Below are 12,447 nucleotides of genomic sequence, written 5' to 3'. Positions count from 1 at the left end.
GTCAAAATGGCGCTTACGACAATCTTTTACCCAGGCGACGAAATAAATGGTGAGTGTCGATCCTATTCTCGCGGGTTTTTCCAAGACTTGGCGTATTGTGAATAACGGATCTATAATGAATTTGCCAGCGCTCGAATCGTCACATACGATATCGTATTACTCGTCACGTAAAAACACATTTTTCGGATTATGACATAGGTGAACGTACTCTTTATCCCATTCAGGTTATACGACTGACGTATCACGTAATTTTCTTTCGTATAGTTTTCGATCCGTGAACAGATGTTACGATTCGAGCCCAGGTCTAAAGCCCCAATGATAAATCCATCTAGTTCGTTGACGGTGGGCTTCAGTCTTTCACACATTCACTCGATAAGACCTTGTAAACTATGCTTCGAAGGCTGATCCCGCGGTAGTTGGCGCGTATGGCGGGGTCGCCTTTCTTGTAGATTGGGCAGAACACACTTAAATTCCAGTCGTCGGCGGGCCGTCAGCTCCAGTAGCGTTAATGTGTTTCAGCCGCGTAATCGGTATTCATTCCTCGTCATAGTCAGGCAGCGGGACACCGACTCCATCGTCATCGACTGGGGGCTCCGGTTCGTGTTCTCCACTACTGCCAGTCAGGGTGGAAAAGTGTTCCCTCCATAATTTAAGAACATTCTGGCGGCCGCTGTGGAGTAGTGGTAAGCAGTGCGCGCTTTTACTTCGCAGGGCCTGGGTTCAAGCCCTGGTAAAAGCAAAAAAGCAACATCGCAACAAAAAAAAACACAAAAATGTAGAAAAAAGATTTTTCCTAACCTCCGAGTATATTTCTGCCACGAAAAACAGCTTCTCATAAAAATACAAACGCCGTTCAGAGTCGGCGTAAAATTTTGGGTCCCTCCCATTTGTGTGACAACATCAAGGCGCACGCCACAAATCAGAGGAGAAGCTCGCCCAAACACTAACATATGTGTAAGCGCCAATTATTATTATTCAGTCTCTAGGTCGCCATTCAGTAAATCGTCTAACTTTCTCAAAAAATATTCGGGCGTTTTTCCTGTTGGCCAGCATTACAAGCTCTTCGCACTCACGTATTTCGGCCTCTCTCTTCTTAATGCGGCAAATACGTCTCGCTTCCCTCTTCAGTTCCCTACAACGGTCCGACATGGCTCGCGTTCGCAGCGTGGCCTTGTAGGCGGCATCTTTTTTCTCTGCAGCTTCCTGGCACTCCTCATCGTACCAATTGTTCTTTCGCGCTCGCTGAAATCCGACTGTTTCTTCGGTGGCGGTACTTAATGAGCGAGAAACGTGGCTCCACTGATCGCGTATGTCGATTTGTTGAAGAGTGCTCTCAGATAGCAGGTGTGTGAGACGAGTGGCGAATAAATTGGCCGTCTGTTGTGATTGCAGCTTTTCGATGTTAAGCTTTCCTTGCATTGTTGAGCGCATATTTTTTGCTGCACAGAGGGTGGGTGCGTATCTTGGCTGCAACTAAGGGCTATTTTCACCAACTCTGGTTAACACTAATCGCCAGTTAAACATCGTTACCGATGGTACTGACTCCATTCATTTAGCATTGGGTAGGTAACGATGTTCAACTGGGGATAAATGTTAGCCCGAAATGGTGAAAACGTCCCTAAGTGTTGTGTCTGCAAACAAAAATCAGCTGTTCCTTTTGGCCGCGTACTTGGGTTTACACAAGTAAATTTTGCAGATACAATGGCAACACATTCACCCTTTTTTAATATATATTCACACTTCTATCGATGTTTTCATCATTGCTATTGGTTTTTCGAAGACAGTTGATTGTCTGGACACCTACTTTACTCAAACAATGTGACAACTAATACGTATTCTCAATTGTCTTGTCTTGTGTAAATGCAAGGTTATACAACTGTCAGCATTGCCGTACTTACTTGCGTCAAAAGATGAGTGTTGGCCAACGTTCGTTGGGTCCGTCGACGCAAGGATTGCCAATCTCTTAGTTAGTTATTTTCATCCTTGAGTGGAACGTACGCAAAGTACATATTCTGACGAGGCCATTCGTCGCTGTCGTCAAGCTCAACCAACGGAAGGCTCGGCAAGGATGCCAGTCAGACTGGGTTGGACCAGGGGAAGAGAAGCGTTAGTTCAGCGGGGTTCAGTGGGCACGGAAAGAGGTGTGTGAGATGACTCTTCGCCTGCCGGACATACGTTGGGCACATCTGAGTTTACCCTGCTGCAGTATCCAGAGCGGAGTTTTGTAAACAACTCTTTCTTTTATTCGCTTTTGTCTTTATTTTTATTCGTTTTTTTATATGAAACGAAAATGCTCAACTAACCTCATAATAGAAAAATTTGATGAGTTCAAGAAGACTAAAAGGCAATTTTCAAGTAACGAAAGGTAAATTGGCAAATAAAACGAAGTAAAAGCTTCTACTTTCACAACTTCCAAAATTTAATATGTCCGCCGTTCTGATGAAGCACCAAAGATGGAAATCAATTGTCCAACAACAGTGAGTTGGTTTTAAAAGCTGGAACGGAAGCATCCATAGGGAGCATAATTACAAAATTAATCATTATGCAGAAGGTTTGTGAAATTGCTGCTGAGCCATCCAACCTCAAATCAACAATGATGAAAATCGATAAGAAGCTGAGCGCATTAGAAAAATTGCAAGGAGAAAATGAGGAGCAAAATAAAAAACGCCCATCTCATGATGCCAACACGTTAATGCGAATGCGTTGGTGTCTGTCTACAGATATAATTAAGTATGAAATACCGCAAATAGCTAATGAAAGCTTAGTTTCATTGTTCTCTCAGCTTTGTAAGACAATCAACTTGGCTCTATTTACCATCCGCTCAGGTTTTCGCATGCGCCAGAAAAGCAGTGCAAATCTATTTACTATTATCTTCAAGTTTATTCTTATATGACCCCCACCTTTGTTCAAAGCGAATTATTATTACATTTGAAACATATGGTTAAACGAAATATATCACGCGGACGAAAGCTAGTACATGCATACATATATACTATAAGTGAATAAATATTATAAAGCTAACTTCGAAACGAAAAACCCTACACCACCGCATGTTTTAATTAAAACATAAACACGACTTACCAGTAATTTTGTGAACCTCAGATACAGAGGGTGATTCGCGCATAGCATCGGCCAAATCCTCCTTCAGTCTAGAATCCCCATGCGATACGGCAAAATCAGAATCCAAGTGATCGTGATGAAAACGATCCATAAGCTTAGGACTTTGCTCTATACTACCTAATGATTGAATTTTATGAACCAAAAAAAAATCAAAATCGATTCAACTTAAAATAAGTTGTCTACGTACTGTAAGAACCCGATTCGATGAGGACCGGCAAGGAGCAGCGCGCTGTAGCAGTGGCTGGCATACTTAATGGGTGCGATCGCATAGCTGCAGCTGTGGGCGTAGGCTTGGTTACCCCTATTTCCACGGCCTCGACATCGACATGGTTCAAATTAGACCTAAAATTCACAGTTGATTATTCAGTTTCAGTTTTTGAAAGATTTAGGTAAGAGACCCGCTGGGTGTGTTGTAGGTTTTGAACACGCATTGTGGCCCCATCCAAAGGCGACGATGTGGTCCGGCGTGTGTTATTATTTCTACTTGTGATACCCAACTCTCGGTTTTTTCCTCCACGTCATCAAAATTATGTATACTATCCAACATTAAACAGGAATATCGATCCTTCATTAACCAATTATCATTTGTTAATGGTGGCATCAATTCATGAGATCCATCTCTTCGTCTACCAAGATTCCATTGCGCTTTAGCTTCCACTTCCAATTCAATTGGAGTGTCATCACAAATTTTTTTCTTTGGCTATATCTATCAAAAAATATCCTATCTTAGTATTATATACTTAATGAAGAAAAACAATATATATGTATATTACTTGATGCAAGTTTCGTATCCAAATCGTATTGAATTAGAGCACCATGGCCAGCCATGACGAAAAGCGAATCAACTGCCTTGCGCTGAATCCGATGTGATGCTTCCCGAGTGACATTTGGTGGTTCAAGTAACCAAGAACGAGATTTTGCAAAAATAGCACATACACTCAAAGGTTTTCCATTGTCATCTGACAACGAAGAGTGTCTTTGTCGCTGTGAGGCGCTAGATGTACCACCAGTACTCACACCGATTTTACCGTGCATAGCAAGCCCCGCAGATCCAGGAGGAGAACCGAGCGCAAATGGCTGTCGTAGCTGAGCCAAAGCCAAAACAATTGTAGGACGTGGAAATGGTGGGAGTGTCGTATTGTGGTACGGTTGCAGTGATTGCATAAAAGTCGTACTTTCCGAATGAGAAATTGGAGAATTTGATCGTCCATCTGCTGACAAGCCTGCAGATCGATGAAACCGGGACAGTTTATTAACAACATGTAACGAAGTATGTGTCCGCACACCCATTGGACCACCGTACGGTGTTATTGGGAAGACGTGAGTAGTTCCACGCAAAGTTGAAACCGCTACCCATCTTGAGTCCAGAGAAAATGCTATATTTTGAACCTTTGCACTGGTGTCGCCCCTATGTAATACATACAGATGATGTACCGCTGACAAACTAGCGCTTACTGGATGTGGTTGTATACGGAAAACATGGAAATCATGACCGCGCCTGTCTGCAGTTAACAACAACATGCCTGAGTTGTCGAACTCCATAGCCACAACAGCTTCTGAGTGGGCGATAAAATGAGCTACAATGGATTCATTGTCAATAACGCCAGTGCTGGATGTTGTTGAGTTGGGACTGTAGTCTTTATTGATTTGCTGAGAGAAAAAATTAAAAGCGCAAAAATATTACAAAAACTATGTACATTAAGTATTTTGCAGAAAAAAAGAAACAAATTCTCAAACATTTTTGATCGCCATTCTAAAAATTAGTGCGCCTGAGCCATACTACATACGCATTTTAAATGTCTTTCGATTTACTTCTTATTGCTTTCATGCTGCGGATATCTCAATCTCAACATTCATTTTCATTTTCATTAAGTTAATCTTTAAGCTTAGTATCCAGCTCTTAAGAAAACGGTCAAGAAAAAATTGCCATTATTTCGCGTGTGTGTCCAAGGAATTTTGACATTTTTTATACCTCACAGCCTGTTGCCTCACTCTTTCCTCAAGAAATAATGGAACGGGCATATATTTCTGTTGCAAACCTGAGTTGCCTTGTGCTCTTTTTTCACAAAAAAATTTAGAAAACCCTAGTAGAAAGCGTACTAAATTTCTGAAGAACTGCGTACTGCCTTAAGGAAATTTGACTCAAGAAAATTTCTTAGCCATTTCTTGTACGTCATTTTATATGGAGTTTTTGCTTTTCTTAAGAGCTGGATACTAAGCTTTACCCTAAACCGCTTAAGCACGTTTCGATAGTTCAGTATAAAGGCGGCAAGAAAGAGAGATCGAAGGGAGAAACCGAGAGTGATGGCAGAGAGAGAGAGAGAGAGAGAGTGGAGGAAGAGAGAGATACTTTCGTTGCTCGCCTTGTTAAATTATTTTCGTGACGAGGAAGTTCAATTTCAAAAAATATGCACTATTACAAATTTGGATTCAAGATTATGAGATAGCTTGCTACACTAATGTATTATTAAATATGGCGATCGATATTGTATGAGCATTTGGGTGTGTACGATTCGTTAATGCAATGTTTAACCTCCATATCCATTATAGTAACAATGCCCGGTTGTTTGGCTTCGACGCCAGTGCTGGAATCGAAACTACTATTTTTTGATAAGCTGCCACTGCCAGATGTTCCCGTCAAACCTGCTGCCACTTGCTCACCAAGCTCTCGCAATCCTTTACCAAACGACTTTGCGGCATTTAGTACAGTTGCTGTATAGCTGGCTATGCCCTCGCCATCCCAGCCGCCACCACTGCGTTTTGACGGAATTAACTTTTGCTCAGCATAGGCTAGCCAACGTTGTCCCAGAGCCACAGGGTTCGGATTAATGCTTAAGAAAACAATTACGTTTATACATCAGAAATTAGCATAGCTATAAATAAAACATACCCAGGACTCGGATAGCAAGTAGTTATAGAAAGTCGATCTTCCAGTGTACCGGCATCAAAAACAGCTAGACGTTCATGAAATACAGCCACCAAGGACGAACGATTTGCGAGTACATCAAGAATTGGATTTTTAAATTTAATCGTCTTCACTTGCTTTCCAGTCTTAAGAGATACAAAATTTAGGGTACAAAACTGTGGCTGCGTGGAAGCCGTACCGCTGTCCACTAATGCAATCAAAGGCCGTTTTTCGGCAAAAGCGTCCATCGTTTCATCAGCACGTCCATGCTCATCCGTAAATCGCGTAGGACCAGGTGTCGGCAGGACACGCAACGTCGAGACAACACCATGACGCCACGAGAGTACTTCAATAGCCTCGCCGTTTGCCGGTATTGCCCACACTTGTACACCAAGTCCATAACCGAGTACTAATAGCAACGGCGGAGCCACATGCCCTTCCATTTCCCAATCAGCGCCAAAGCATGGATCACTTATATCAGCAGTTGTCTCAAACCTTGCCCATATTATTGTGTCTTTGGGCTCAGTGTGCGACTGATGCGTCACCAACGTTACATCGCTAATAAACCCAATGGCGGAGTCCAGAATCGATCGATCACTCACAACCTGGGGCGGAACAATTGCAGGCACAGCTATGCCATGGGACTGGCGTCGAGGTGAGTCCGCAGACATCTTATTCCAATAACTCTCTGCCGAAGTTGTGCGCAAAGTAGCACAGAACTCCTAGAGAGCTGAATACCCAAGTGCAATTTGTAATTCGATATCGACTTCAGCAACTTTTTAATCCGAAGCTTTATAGATCTATATGTATTCGATTATCGTATTGCACGGATGTATGTATGTATATATAATAATTGTGTGTGCAAAATCGCGCTTTCTGAAATTTTAAAATATATTGTAAAATTAAAAATAAAACAAGCACATGCTTCAAAGATTATAAAAATGTGATTTTATATTTCGAAACTGTATGGTGGAAAGTGTGTTCTAATATCTATTTGATACACAAAAAATTATCACGGCTGTATTTTTTCCTGATATATTACCTACATATGTTCCATTTAGTTAAACAATATAAGAATATTGTAGTATGTACCACAAAAACGTATATTTTCTATAAAAAATCATAACTCAGAAAAAAAAACTTCGCTATTAGAGATTTGGGTTGATTGTAGTTCAAAGTGTCTCTTTCCCGGTAAAAAAGTTTGAGAGAAAAAAAAATACACTTTTTGAGAAATTAAATTTAAAAAAAAATTGCACTTATTTTTATTGTTAAATAAAAAATTTTAAATAATGAAAATCAATAATTATATCATTCTATCTTGAAGTGACAAGAATTACTGACATTTGATTAAAAACATTGTTGGAATCTATTAAATTTTGACAAAGTTATGGGCATTTTAAAAAACATTCTCACTGTCAATTCGAATATCGATTTTTGCATGAAAAACAAAATCGCGTTTATTTCGGCCGAACATTTTTTCCGAGCCAATAGAAAAAATACGTCTCATTATTTGGACCAACAAACAATATATTTGAGTTTGGTCGAAATTAAAAATCATGCTCGTACCTGACCGGTTGTCTGGAAATGGAAAGCATCTCCTGTTTTTGAATTGAGTTTTCTTGAAATAAATTTTACTCAATGTAGCATGTAAAAATTTCATACACTCAGCGAAGCGGGTGAGGGCGATCTAGTATCTAATATATCTGACTCATGAACCAAAATTTTAAGTTGGGTACACATTTTTAGAGGTTGCATCGGGTGAACAACAATTTATCGATTCGAGAAATTAATGCGCTGATGAAAAAACGAAAACTCATATATCGAGACGATAAAGTGGCCGGTAATCTAAAGGTTAGATGAGGAAACGGCCCTAAAAGTTGTTAAGCTTGATCTGACTTTTTAGCAATTTTTTTTTATTTTATACATATTTTACACATATTAGGTGGCTGATTCGGATCCGGCGTCAATAAAGTATATACATAACGGACTTTCTATTTTTAATTCATCCCAAATAGTTAAAAAAGTTTTAGGTATGCAGGTATCTATAACCGTGCCCAAGTGCTAAAAGGAAGATTTACGGGTTTTTACGCGTTGGCGACGGCGAGTACCGCAGACGATGGGACGATGAGCTGTATGAGCTTTACAACGATATGGACATAGTGCAGCGGATTAAAATACGATTTTTTAATTATATGGTTGGTAGGCGTGGTCGCTATTCGATCTTGCCCATTTTATGAGGTGAAGTTGTTAGTCATTCAGACATAATTTGTGCAAAATTTCATTGCGATATCTATCCTAGTTCTTAATATAATAATTAAATTACCCTAATAGAGTAGATTGGACCACTGTGCAGCGTGTGGAACAAACCTTATGTAATAAACACTACGATATAAACTACAAAAAAAGTATAGATGGGTACACGAGTTATACCATTAGTTAACATTTATTTGAAAAGTTCGCCCTACTACTATTCTTTTGACAGCAGCTGTATATGCATATGTACATACATACATACATATAGCCTATACTAACTGCATAGTTAGAGAGACCATTCGTGCCGCTGAGTTTTTTTTTATGTCGGGACGTATAAGTGTCCTGATTTTTCATATTTGTACCGATTAAGTCCCGATTTTCAGTGTTTTCTTTATTCATTTATTAAGACTGGCTCTGTACTCTGGGCCAAAAAAAAATTCGTACAAACGAGGCAGCACTTTCGTTATCACAAAAGCCATAAAATAAAAGTAAGTCATAAACATAGCCAGCATGCTTATTAATAATATAATTAATGCAATTATAAAAAATAATACTAATACCCACGATGTAGAGAAGAAAGGTGGCGCCCATCTCGGTACCGCTATTCCGCTCTCAGAGAATTTGACAGAATTGCTGTTTGAATGACGTCACACTTGTGCAACTTGTTTACGTTTCTCTTGCAAAATTTCATCTTGTTCTCCCATTCTTGTTCGCGTTTTGGCATTTCTCTCTCACAGCTGCACCAGTGTGACGTCACGCAAAAATTATTCTCAAAATTCCTCCCTGATGGGCGCAATCTTGTATTCATCATTCTTGACTAATACCCTCAAAAAATCGTGGATATGAAAAACAAAGGCTGTAGCTAAGGTGACGAAAATATAAATACGAAAGGGACATTTTACCTTTTTAGGCTATTCCCCTTTCGATTATTTAATGTTTACTACTTTTTATGAAAGTGTGGCTCGTTATCTGACAAAGATCATGTAAGTCCATGGTGAAATAATAATGTGTTGTCACCAGCGTTACAGTAATGCCTACTCTATTCATTTCAATTTCATTTCTGGTCAAAATGGTGTAGACAATTTTGTGAGAAAAGTATCCGTAGGTATCACTAACTACGTTTTTTCGCACGTATTATTTGCAAATAACAAAATGCAAAATGGTAAACTTTGCGGTATTAATGCTGAGTTAATTTTTTATTTGCAAATAACTAAATCACGCAAATAAGTATTGATTAGTGGTACTATTTGCAAATAAGCGCAAGACGCCGCCATTCTTAAGGCGCTGGCCCAATGCAGGCTTGCTCTGCACGCCTTGCTTACTTTAATCTGCTTTGATTTACTTCAAAAACTCGTTTGGCCAAATGGCGGCTTGGAACGCTGCCAAAGCAACCAGCTGCGTATGTAGTTAAAAAGTCAAGGTCTGTTTCCTTACACTAAGAATAATTTTGCCATAAAATTCCAGAAAATTAAAAAAAAAGAAATACAAAATAATCTTTTCAGATTTATTTTTAAATGAATGTGAATTAATTTTTGCATTTCAATGGAATGATAATAATTATACATACATATAAACCTATATGTACATTTATTAGAGACAAAAAACTGAAAAAAATCGATTTTTCAAGAGACGATTTACCAGTAGTTTGACATCATAAATATCGCTAGCTTTGTGTGAAAAGTTCATAAGTCTACATTTTATGAAACCTCAAATTTTGACATATAAAGTAAGAGAAATTAAGGACTCCGGTACTTGTTTTATTTCTTCTCGTTTATATTCAATGAAAGATAAATTTTATGAGTCCAAAAGAGGCCCCGAATATGGAATAAGGCCAAAATAATACGAAATTTTTTAACAGAGATCGAATCCGCGCAAAATGTTGTATTCAAAGTTCCTGTAAAATTTGTAAAATTGGACTTAGCAACTTTTCACTTTAAGCCAGCGACATGTTAAATATAAATATGGAAACATAGATTACTTTTTATTAAACTTTGAATTACTAATATTATACATATATTTTTTTAAATTACGTAAGACAATTTTTGTACATAAAAGTCTGCAGCAGTTTGTTTGAATTGATTTAGAACGGGAACATATTTTTTTGTCAAAAGCCTACGAAACGCTTTCAAATAAAACATTTGCCTATTTGAAACTTTGAGGCGCTTAAAGCAAGTGAAGACGTTTTAGTATATTCCAAATAACTTTTGACAGTTTTCAAAGCTAAGCAAGCAAAGCAAGCCTGCATTGGGCCAGCGCCTTTAGGTTCATTTTCTTTTCCGATGGTCATCTTTTGCCTTTTAATAATCAAAACGTTGCCATTTTAAATTGTATTTTCATTTTCGATGGTCATATTATTGCCTTTTTATTATCAGGCAATATTAAAAAAGAATAAACAGTGAGTTAGGTATTTGCAATCATTTTTGGTAAAATATATACTGTATATATCCAACTGATTATTGAAGCAGTGCCTCAGATGGCTACGATAATGCACTTTGGTCTAACAATTTAAACGCATAATTTTTTTATAATATAACTGATAGAATTCAAAAATGTAATTTTTAAAAGTTAACGAAAATAAAGGTCGTAATAAAATTTCCTTTAGAGTTAAGATATTTAAAAACTAAGTACGCATATACATGTACTTCAGAACCATATATGTAATACTCCTATATTGGCAGTAAGAGCTAGTACCGTCCGAAAGCACTACAGTACAGATATATCAATAAACACGTACGAAAGAAAAGGAACACATACGTTTATAAATAAACATGTACACAACACATATACAAAAACGGCACTCAAGTACACAATACATTGACTAAAACGGTACTAGACTGTCTCGCTTTGATTTCGGAATGCTTACACATTGAGAAGTTAGCTTACTGCCAATATAGAAGTGTTACATATATGTTCAGAACTAAAGGAAAAAATACAATAATAAAATAATAAAATTCCATATGGGCTAATATGTCATTGTTAGTAGAATTTAAGAAATCAAAATAACGGTATAATTTAGTTTGTTTTAATATGAATAAATGAAATACGAAAATAGTCGTCTGCAGTTAATTCCCGAGTTGATCCGGATCAACGCTGCCGTCTGTTTATGCTTTAAGTGACATCACCTGATATTAGGTTTGTTCCACAAGCTACTCGAAGTCACTTCGAGTTACACATACGTTTGAGTTTCGGTCGCTTAACAAAAAATTTTGCACGTGAAAGCAACAACAAAGTTAGCTAGCAAGGATGGACGATAGCGAGTTTGGTTGTACCTCATTGAGTTCGTTCGTTTCGCCACTCGCTAATTGTTGGCGAATCGATGACGGCTATAGTAAGTTATATTTTATTTTTTTCTCTTTGTTTTGTTTTAAATAAAACTATATTAAGCCTTTTTATTCTAATAACAAAATTGTATGTTCGGACTCGATGCTTTAGAAATGTCCCGATTTTTGGCACCAGAAATCTGGTCACCTAGTAAATAAATATGTACATATGGTCACCTGTGGGGCTATTCTCAAACGATAATAATGCAAAAGACGTAACATCTCGTAAATGAAATTGAAAAAGTCGTGACTAATATTTTATTTTTTTTTTTCATAAAATTATGTGGGGAGATGTAATTCGATGAAATCCATAATATAAATGAAAAAGAGAATATGGAATTTTTTATTTTTTATTAGTACGACTTTATGCATTTCAACGCTGATGTTTGTTGCGTGTTTTTGCATTTCTGGTGACGATATGTACATACCTACATACATATATCCGTATACATACATATGTATGTATATTAACTTTTATAGGCATATACCTAAGTATATACACACACTTTTCTGATATACATACCCAGCAAACACAGTTTCGAACGTTTGAGAAAAATTTATTTCTCAATTTGATATCAAATGTTTTTCTCAAAGAATTCTCAAATTGAAAACAAGGTTTACATTTTACATTTTAAATTCATTTGAGCTTAATTTGAAGAAACATGGCAAGTGTCAAATGATATGAAAGTGCGCAGTTTAATCAAAAATTGTAAGCCTAAAATTATAATCGATTAAAAAAACATTGAACACAAAAAAATATGCAAAGAGAAAGCCCACAAATAGTCGATTAGATGTTTGCGCGGCTTTGCATTCCTTCAAGACGAATTTATTAGAAATTACTTTATCTTA

The 12,447-nt window shown here is 37.7% G+C and overlaps 1 protein-coding gene across 1 annotated transcript in view; it reads right to left on the bottom strand.

Annotated features, from left to right (window-relative positions):
- LOC118750750 overlaps positions 1-12,447 on the bottom strand; it is a 32,793-nt gene that overhangs the window by 16,716 nt on the left and 3,630 nt on the right. The window contains 7 exon segments of the mRNA XM_036485484.1: positions 3,082-3,237; positions 3,308-3,462; positions 3,519-3,811; positions 3,813-3,826; positions 3,894-4,770; positions 5,654-5,951; positions 6,011-6,901. Of these exon segments, the coding sequence (XP_036341377.1) occupies positions 3,082-3,237; positions 3,308-3,462; positions 3,519-3,811; positions 3,813-3,826; positions 3,894-4,770; positions 5,654-5,951; positions 6,011-6,696 (2,479 nt within the window). The 5' untranslated portion in view covers positions 6,697-6,901.

This window comes from Rhagoletis pomonella, unplaced genomic scaffold (assembly GCF_013731165.1).
Source record: "Rhagoletis pomonella isolate Grant_MI unplaced genomic scaffold, Rhpom_1.0 Rhpom_scaffold_00383, whole genome shotgun sequence".
Taxonomy (NCBI): domain Eukaryota; kingdom Metazoa; phylum Arthropoda; class Insecta; order Diptera; family Tephritidae; genus Rhagoletis; species Rhagoletis pomonella.
This window is presented reverse-complemented; position numbering and strand designations above follow the sequence as displayed.